This window comes from Cupressus sempervirens, chromosome 4, assembly GCF_028749045.1.
Source record: "Cupressus sempervirens isolate cs-2001-9-10 chromosome 4, ASM2874904v1, whole genome shotgun sequence".
NCBI lineage: Eukaryota > Viridiplantae > Streptophyta > Pinopsida > Cupressales > Cupressaceae > Cupressus > Cupressus sempervirens.
The window spans coordinates 906,679,398-906,689,192 of NC_143121.1; the positions used below are offsets into that span (position 1 = coordinate 906,679,398).

Genomic DNA, 9,795 nt, shown 5'->3' on the forward strand with positions numbered 1-9,795 from the left:
TAACTTATAAATCAAAAAGTACAAAATATTATACTTAAAGGATGACCAAGTTCAACATGTTATAAATAAATGTTCATAAAAAGGATAAAAAAGACATCCATTTCTTCATGTCATCACTGAGCACCAGTAAAATTTAGTTGATGCCGAGCAATGTAGTATGTGCCAAGTATCAGAAGATTGATAATGTCAAGCTACAATGTAGTATGTGTCGAGCATCAGAAGATTGATAATGTCGAGTTGTTGCATTATGATAAAGATCGAAGATTCATCAAATCTAAGCTGACAAGTTTGTTTTCTTGAAACTTGTGAACCAGGAGGAAGATAAGGTTGATGAGTTAGGGGCATAGAATTTGATGTAAACTATTTTAGGCAAATTCAAATGGGTTCTAGGAGAATTTTCTAGAAAAGACAAGATATGGGGTAGATACATTGTATCCTACCTAATCCATCCAAAACCCTAATTTGGATGATGGATAATGAGCGGGAAAATATTCTAATTTCCTATTTATAGGAATGTCTGGTCATGAAGTAAATGAGGTTGGTGTCATGTGTGAGAACCTAAGGAGGAGAGGGAATAAAGGGTTTTTCTTCATCAAGTGACCCAAGAGAAGAGTTTGCAATGGCATGCTAAGCAAGAATGCTTAGGGAGATGAATGCTTGAAGGGTGAACAAGTTGTTAAAGCTTCAAAGTAAGAAAGTGAAGCATAATTGAAGACTAAATAGAGATCTGTAATCTGCAAGAGAAGTTGTAAGTTGTATCAGATGAAAGCTCTACCATTACCCTCTAACAATTGTATCAGTCTAGGGTAAATCATTTGGAGCAAGGTTGACCTAACAGTCATTAGAAAATCTTTTAACCGGGTGGCATTCCAAGTGAATGGCCTAAAGTCCTCTAATAAGGCTTACTTCTAACAAGGTGATTGAAATCCCTTAACTAGGTCACTTTTAACAATGTGTATTGTAACCTTTAACAGGGTTGGCCTTTCAAAGGACATCACTTCAGAAGAGTGAAAAAGGAGTAGCATGTTACTGGTGGTTTTTTCCAAATTGGGTTTCCACGTAAATCATTGTGTCAAGTGTGTTGATGAATGTGTTGTGTTTCATGCTTTACACTTCTACAAAGTGATTTGACAGTAACATACAAGTTTTAGTAAATACACAATGGATGCATGCATGAATATGAATGTTTTATGGGTTCACTAAGGTGGATAACTGATTCATACCCCCCTCCTCAGTTATTCTAAAGTAATTCCAATAGTACTTTAGTATTATTATTTTTTTATAGGCCCGACATGGAGAGTTGAATTCATGCACAATAGGAAAAGTCCAAGTTGTTTTCTTAGGTTGTTGTAGCACCTTGGAGAAATAGAAAGTTTAAATTGCCTAGAGAGTATAATCACTTATATAATGATGCTGGTCCAACATCTCCATACTGCAGGAGAATACCCCATACAAATCAATTTAGGTGACTGTTATTTTTATTACATTGGGTAAATAGTATATATAATAACTGGTTTCCATGACTTTCAAAACTATTGAAATGAAATAGCCTGGTAATTCTAATTAATATAGTAGATTCTTCCCATGTCGAGCATTGTTTCAAAATTAGACAATGAATTTAGTGTTCTATTTTGTTTCTTTACTATTTTACTCGTTTTAGTAGCCAACATTATCATGGAGGTGAGGCTTCTATACATTTTACACCAATTTGTGAAATATTGATGCATTTAATGCATTTTAACTAGTTCATCAATTTGTATACAATTGCAGTAAAATTAGAGGCCGACCTACTTTAAGAGCATACTAAAATGACCATTGATATGATCTAAATCCTCTTTAAGTTTTATGGCTTATTTCCTTAGTAAAACAATGTTGATTTCTAGACAGAGCTGCCATAGTAGACAAATAAATGGAGAAACATCCTATTCGAGTATAAAAATGATGAAAAATAAATAAGTGCCCATGAATTAATTTGAATGTAACACATATTAATAGGTAGAAAGTAGTACATAGATTTTGAGTAAAATAGAAATTAAGTAGGTAAATGGGAAATGACAGTGCCACAAGGATCAACTTCTATGTCTTCATCTAATTCTTGAATTTACTATGACAAAAATCTTGCATTTGTTACCACTGAAGTTTCCAAATGGAAAAATCTCAATTTCTCCTTAAAAAGTACATGAAATAATAATTTAATCATAGTGCTTATTCTCTTAATTAATCTGCAATCTTCACTTTTCATGCTTAATGTGCACTATGGATGGTTTGAGTGTATTGTTCTTGCCATTTCTTGGCCTTGCTTTTTCGCATCCTTCATGCAATTCACATGTTGATCATGTCAAAAGAATGAAGGTTTTGTATGAATCATTTTCTGTGTAATAGAAAATATCATGTAGCTAATGAAACCCTCACATGTGCCAAAATTCAACCAAAAATTTGTCTATGTATTACTCTGGAAGAAGGGAGAAATAATAGAACATAAATGCTAGTGAGTTGGATCATTATTCACTCCAAGCATTGTCTATACACTATGTTTAAAGTTGCACATATTATTATAATAGTACCATCTATTTTGGCCTCCACTCTACATAGTTGTAAATCAAACATCTTTAAACTCTCTTTTAATAACATTGGAGCCACCTGGGAATTCATTTCACTTATGTTATTGTAGCTTCATGGACTAGGATACATGAACTCTATTACTCCTTGAAAAATCCCGATCAAGAGTTTTAGTTCAACTTGCTAAAGTTTTTTATTTAGTCTATTGACATTCTATCAAACACTTGGCATGATAGTTGGTGTGATAGTGTTTACAACTTGGTTTGAGATGTTTATAATTTAACATCAACTCATGTTCACAAAATCATGGTATTCATAAATTTATTCATTCCAAATAATTTGATGGCATAATATAACCACATGGAATAATAAATGTTGCTTCTACAAATGCATACTTTAGATTTTTTATAGACCTCGATTAATAGCAAACAACCTCTAAAACTATTGATTTCCATTTAGGCACATTACAATGGCTCATAGATGGGTATGCCAACTTTTATGGTCAGTATGACCATAACCAAAATGGTTGATTCCTTAATATGATGTGGAGTTGATGAAGCCTAATATTTATTGATTTTAGGATTTGTATTCACCTACTATCACCTCAAATGACATGTGACATCTAAGACAAAGTGTGCAACAAACTGAAATTTATCTACCCTAACCAAATAAAAATGAAATTTATGATGATGAGCTATGAAAACAAAAAGGTTCGAAACTAGTTAATCCCAAGTAAATTTTTAGATTTCTTAGTTTAATGTGTTTGTTCTCCCTCGTTTCCCAAACATGAGCAATGTTGTTATAATTATATTTTTCCAAGAAATCTTACAACTTTCTTATTTCAATTTGATCATTTTTCTAAACACGAGCAATGCTTGTATGATTGTATCTTCTTGATCTCAATTGAATGTGATGAATTTCCACAATTTTTCTTAATAGGAGTCCCAAGTATAACAATTTATGAGTATGTGTGGAATTGAAAGAGCCTTAATTAATCTTCTCCGGGAAGAAAACTTATCAGTTAACTGCCCTATTTAGAAGACAAGTGAAACTAACACAAATAAAACTAACATATATTTTTTAATGATTCTTTTTCTGAGCCATTATTCTGCGATGACAATTTAAGAAAACAACCTCTACAAAATATGTTTTTGAATTGCAACAAAAATAATCTCTTAAACTTCTTTTGTTAACAATTTCTTTTACACCTAATTTTAACATCCAAAGAATAGGAAATGTCAAAGAAATTTGTTCTAACCCAAAATAAAGGAAAATTTTCAACCTAACAAATCCAGAACTTGCACTTAACTATCCTAATGGAAGCAATAGACCGATGATAGTTAAGAATTTTTTTTGGACTATAAAATACTTTAAAATGTCTATGCATGAGAATTTATGCACTAGACTCTTCAAATTACTTCCACCTCATAACATACAAACACACACGGAGACTTGAAACAAAAGATGTATAGCCCTAATAAGAATGACCATTGTCAAGCCTTCAATATTTTAGGTTATGTTTCTATTGAAAAAAAAGAATGTTAGAGAAAATAGTCAACATTATTGACACCAAGATTATGATCTATATAGATCATGAAATGTTCGCTTGCCTTTTCAACCAAACTATTATGTTCATTTCATAGAAAAATGATCAAGAAATTTAAAGCCCTTATGACAAATCTTTAGGCAAAGCATCTTGAATTCCATGTGTAAGAGGGTTACAGTTCGTTAAGGATGTTGCAATCTTCTAAGAATAATCTTACAACCCTAGCCTTGAATGGATGATTAGGTTCGGTTTCAGTGACTAGAATCTTATACAAAGGTGCACAATGGCATAAATATTGCGATCATTTTTAGAATCTTAGTTGATGATCAACCTACAATCCATGGTAAAATGCATTGTTTTTTCCTTAAACATTAGACAAGGACTCTAGCTCTATAGAACTCTTGTTCATAATACTTATTATAGATACTCTTCCAAAAAAAACTCTTCATATTTAAAATATAATCTAATCTAGAGCCAATTGATATAATTTATTGCATTGGCTAGGTTCAAACCTCAATAAAAAAACATTTTTTTCTACAATGCAAATACTTTCTACCTATATTTTCCTATTGAGGAAAGTGCACTTCTTAACACATATTGATCGCTAGAATTTCACGAACCCTTGGCGTAGCCATAGAGGGACGCGAAGGTTTGACCAAAAGTAAACAGAAAAATGAAAGTTGCAGCAAGCAAAGAAACGATGGCACGCCTGGGCCTTGTAAAACGGTTAATGGAAAACTCCACTAATTTTGCCCTCCATTTGCTCCTGTAGCAGTCAATTATCTCATTCTTCAAACCCATGAGCGGCTCAAGGGAAGAAATGGACATGCATTTGCACAGATTCTCCCACAGCTGGGCCACTTTAGCATCATTTCCGACATATATACAAAACACCCCTGCTATCCTCAGCGTAGTCGCGTCCCGCTCCGAGTAAATCAGACTATCCATCAATCCGACATAGCAAGAGATCACCTGCAATTCCAAGGGCAGAAATGCTTCCATAGCCATGAGGTTTCTCAGAACAGTTTCAGTGTTTTCATATATATTTAAAACTGGAAGGTACAGAACAGAGGTTTCCTTGTCAAATCTGAGGGCCATGCCTCCATCTCCAGTGTAGGGGCGGATGCGTATTCCTGCTTTGCTTAACATTGACACGGAAGGGAGAACTCGATTGCACAGATTATTCCGTGTTTGTACAATAGGCAGAGATGAAGCCCCTGCTCCGGAAAAGAAACAGAGGGTTAAACCGTGCAAGAAACCTATAAAATGCTCATGACAGAGGAACGGGGAATGGAGCTCAAATCGTGAGACGTTCAAGTATTTAAACGGGAAAAACGAAGAAGCGGCATTTAAGAGAAAATCGAACAGCTTGGACTTTGATTCCTCTGCAGATCTGCCCTCCATTTGCAAAATCTTGTCCAGGACGAACAGGGGAATTTGATTTTCCAGCTTCACGATGTCCCCCAAAACTGCGAATCCCACCGATTTAATTCGACTTTCATCGAAAAGGGGTTCGAAATTTCCGTCGGAGGAATCGAATTGATCTTTGCCTGAAAGAGTCCTGAGCAGCTCCAGCAGAAAGGAACCGTCCAAAAGCATCATCCACGCTAGGGTTTCAGAGTCGCAATTGATGATTCTCTGGTACATATCTCTGATTTGGCCGTCCATTGACTTAATCCGTGCAACCACGGAATAAATGTCTGATTTTCCCTGAAGGCGCTTGGTGATTCTTTGAACAGCACGCTGCTTGTGGCTGACCGTGTCGGAGAAATCTGCGGTGCGATGGAAGCAGGGCCCGATTGACACCCCCTGAGGAAGATACGCATCGGGCTTCAGGTCGATCAGGATTTTGGGGACGGTAAAGATACTGACTGTTGAGGGGCGGGCAATCGATTTCTGGGCTTCGATGCCCTCTTTTATGTGAATCAGCCATTCGCCCTCATCTCCATCGAACTCCATTTCTTTCACCTCTGCTCCATCCATGGCGCCTCAAAAACAACTGTTTTAGCTATGCAAAATCACAACTCCAAGCTTAGTTGACCTATCTCGCTCCTACAAAATTTAATGGAAAAATTCTCCATCCTTAAGCCAACTCAAATGCTTAAAATTTTTCCCCATGCTTCACACAGGTAAGCCTGCAGAAGCGCGGGTCAGCAGTGCAATCGCTCTATCCGCCATGCTGAAAACATAAATAATACATTTTCTCCCAACTCTCCGCCGTAGTACAGAATATGGACTCTGGACTTTCCAGACGTGCCAATGACTGCTTGAAGCATGGACGTTGCTACGAAGCATCGCCACCAACAAATCAGTCAACCAATCGTAAAATATTAGGCATTATTTGAGGTCTAATGTATTTTAATGGATAAATTCTTAGTCAAATGGTTAGGCACAAAGAAGTATTTATTGAAGTGTATTCATATGGTTGTCTCTAAATAGTACATTATATTATCTGATGTTAAATTGGAATCTCTTTTGGTTAATGTTGTCTTATATTTTATTATGATTTTGGATTTTAATAGGATCTTATTTTATTTTAAAAGTAGAATAAATAAAAATATAAAGTTAGTAAACGAGTTGATAAAAAATAACAAATCAAGTGTAGCTTGATTAACATATATGCAACTTCACATTTAAATAGTTATGGGTGTGTATAAAAGAGTAATTTAGGACAACCTTTCTATCTCTTGCGTACAATAGTTCAAAATTAACCATCTAAATTTGTATCCTTAAAATAAGATAGGAGAGAAATATCCTAAGAAAAAAACCTTTAAAGAGATTGTATTATCAAAAGGACTACATTGCAAAGATGAATTAACTCTGTCAAGAGTTTGAGATTCAAAATTTGAAGGTAAATAAACTTTTGAGCATTAATATGATTAACTAACAAAACATGAAGACACACACAGAGTTTTTAGTATGGATGGGGGAGCCTCCAAATCTTCAAAATAATTAGTCAAAGAAACACAGTAAAATATTTGGGAACAACATTCTCCCACTGACTTGAAGAAGACATCTTACAAGAGCCATAAGGACAAGTTGAAGGCAAGTCGCCAAAAGAAAAACAACACCTACAATAAAAAGAATGCATTCATTATTTGCAATCTAAGACCAAAACTAGTAATCAACCTATAGAACAACTTCATTAGGCAAAGTTTTAATTAATAAATTTTCATCAAGATACAAGGAAATAAGTGTGTGTCAGGACTCGTCATAAGACTTCTTTGTTTGCACCTACATGGCGATTAGGTGCAACTTTGTTATTTTGACTAGGTCAACTGTTTTAAACTTGCTAGATTAATTCATGGATTAGATTCATCATGTCATTTGATATGTTAACTATTTGGGAAATTAATGTTATTAAAGGATTTTTAAATTATTTTAAACGAATGGTTAAGTCGTTTTACGATCATTTTGATGATATTATGTGGACTTGATTTATGTTCATATTTTGATGTATGCATATACATTATAGTTATGCTATTCACATATGATGTTTTATTATCAATTGACGGATATTGACTCCTTTATGTTTGTGAGTGTTTGAGTGTTCACAGGGGTCGAAGGTGGGGGTGTGGTTGAGGTAGAGAGAGTTAGCCTCTTGGAAGGGCACAAACGGATGGGTTTAAGCAGTTAAACACACACCACCTAGTTTTTTTTAAAATATAAGCTTAATTTTGACTCTATGCAAATGAATGTGCATTTATTTAGAAACGGTTAAATAAATATAACAATTTTTAATTAGTAAGATAACCATATTTTAAATGAATTTCACAAATGTAGAATTACAAATGATAGAAGAAATAGTTGCATTTTCTCTATTAACTATTATAATTTATATTCCTTCCTTACTTATTTAAGATTAAAAAGAAAATTCCTAGCCTTATATCTACATGTGTTTACCTAAATAGCTAATGATTTCTATTTTGTTTTCTATCTTTGCTAATATATATGCCCATCATTCCATGCTTCTACATTCTTTTATAACTAAAATGAATTTACCCTAATGTTTATTCTTTATTAGTTCTTTCGTAACAAAAAATGCTTATGATATGTCATTTTGGAGAGCATACTTGGGAATCACGAGAGTTCATTATGAAGTGTAAATGAATTTTGCTATTTGAGGTATATTTGTTCTCTCTCAGCAACAGATTAGGCGGCATTTAAAACATTATGGGTAAAAGGTTGAGGAGAATAAATCAGGGGTTGGGAAGAAGGAAGGGCACATTATTTTCAAGTAGGAAGAGGAGGATTTGGGGCTGGTAATTCATTTATAGAAGTCGTGATTGGGTGTTGGAGAGGGAAGCAGCGGATTGGAAGGAGAATGTAGGAAGCAAGCTCGAGGAGGACGTTGTAGCTACGATTTACACAGTTCTCCTTCATAATACGATTTTAATTTTTTTCAGACTTGGTGTATTGTTCTTAAATTGTTTATCCATTTCGTGGTAGTAGAAAAGTGTTGTAGTGTGCAGATTTTAGTTGAGATTTGTTGGTTAATTAAAATGTTTGCCTCAAATTGATTCTAGACGTGAGCCTCAAATTTCCCAGGTGAATGGCACAATTGTTTGCTTCAATCTTCTAAAAATCTACTTGTTTTCATTTTGTAACTTGTGGGCAACCCTCATACTTGATGTTTTTGGCACATTGGAGGCGTAATTTCTTGTAAGGCCTTAGCCTACACTTGTGTTCGTAGTTTTATTTTCTTTCCAACTTCTCTCCTTATCTCAGCTGAGTATTACAACAGGGAAATAAATTGTTGAACAACCAATTGTCGGCTCAAACTCCTAGGGTCATTGAGAGTCAAAAAATTTTACACTTGTTTTATTTTATTATTAAGTTGTGTGAGTTTAAATAGATAAATTCTAGACCATCACCACAAAGTAGGCAACAAAAGTTGGGTTGTACATTAGTCCCCAAGTCGTGAGTTGAGTTTAAAAAATATGGCCGCATGACTTTGATAATGAATTGTATATACATATTGCAGATGCAACCAAACTCTAAACACATAAAACAATGAAATGGTAGTAGTTCGTTCTTGGTCTTTCTTAAACTTCTGGAAATGCAATGAGTCCATGGTAATTATCGTGATTCAGGGACTTAACTTAACTGGCAAAACTAACCACCTTACTCTGTTTTAAAGGAAAGGTCAGTATAAAGTGATAGAGGCTATAACATACTTGCCCAGTTTAAGATGTAAGAAAATGTAATTATATAACATAGTACTCTTTTATTTTTTTGTTCCTTCCTGTGGCAGTATTAGTACATTATGATCTTGTTTGTATATGAATTTAGATATCATTCACTTTCCAGCAGATTACTTCTGACGAGAATCAATGAAATCCTCTTGTGATAAACCTACAGCCTGCTACTAAGCCTTAGGATCAAGTTAAATCGGTATTTTCTTGGGTTGCTGCCTAAATTCAAGTGCCAATTGGAGAGTTTGATAAACTATTGAATGTTGTAGTTTTATTTTTTTACTTGTGCTGATTGAGTAGGAAGAAAGTGTTCAATTCAATAAATTTAGTTAACTTCTTAGTTTAGATTTCAATCTTGTGAAGAAATGTTGTGGAGGAAATGGTGATAAGGCTGTTATATTTTACAAATTCTAAGTGATGTTGGATACCTGTAGATTACTAAGAACTTTTTTGTGAATCTTGTTAAGTCTTAAGTACGGTTGTTTTATTTCCTTG

General features: G+C 34.2%; 1 protein-coding gene across 1 annotated transcript; it reads right to left on the reverse strand.

The window, feature by feature from the left end:
• Window positions 1-4,534: 4,534 nt before the first annotated feature.
• LOC149564324 (putative UPF0481 protein At3g02645) lies at window positions 4,535-6,472 on the reverse strand. Its single transcript, XM_089827385.1, has one exon. The coding sequence runs from the start codon at window positions 6,086-6,088 to the stop codon at window positions 4,718-4,720; it is 1,371 nt and encodes a 456-aa protein (XP_089683511.1). The 5' UTR covers window positions 6,089-6,472; the 3' UTR covers window positions 4,535-4,717.
• Between the last annotated feature and the right edge of the window lie 3,323 nt (window positions 6,473-9,795).

Bases quoted from the DNA above. Each gene is read 5' to 3' on its own strand.
- LOC149564324 (XM_089827385.1), bottom strand. From the start codon at position 6,088: ATGGATGGAGCAGAGGTGAAAGAAATGGAGTTCGATGGAGATGAGGGC.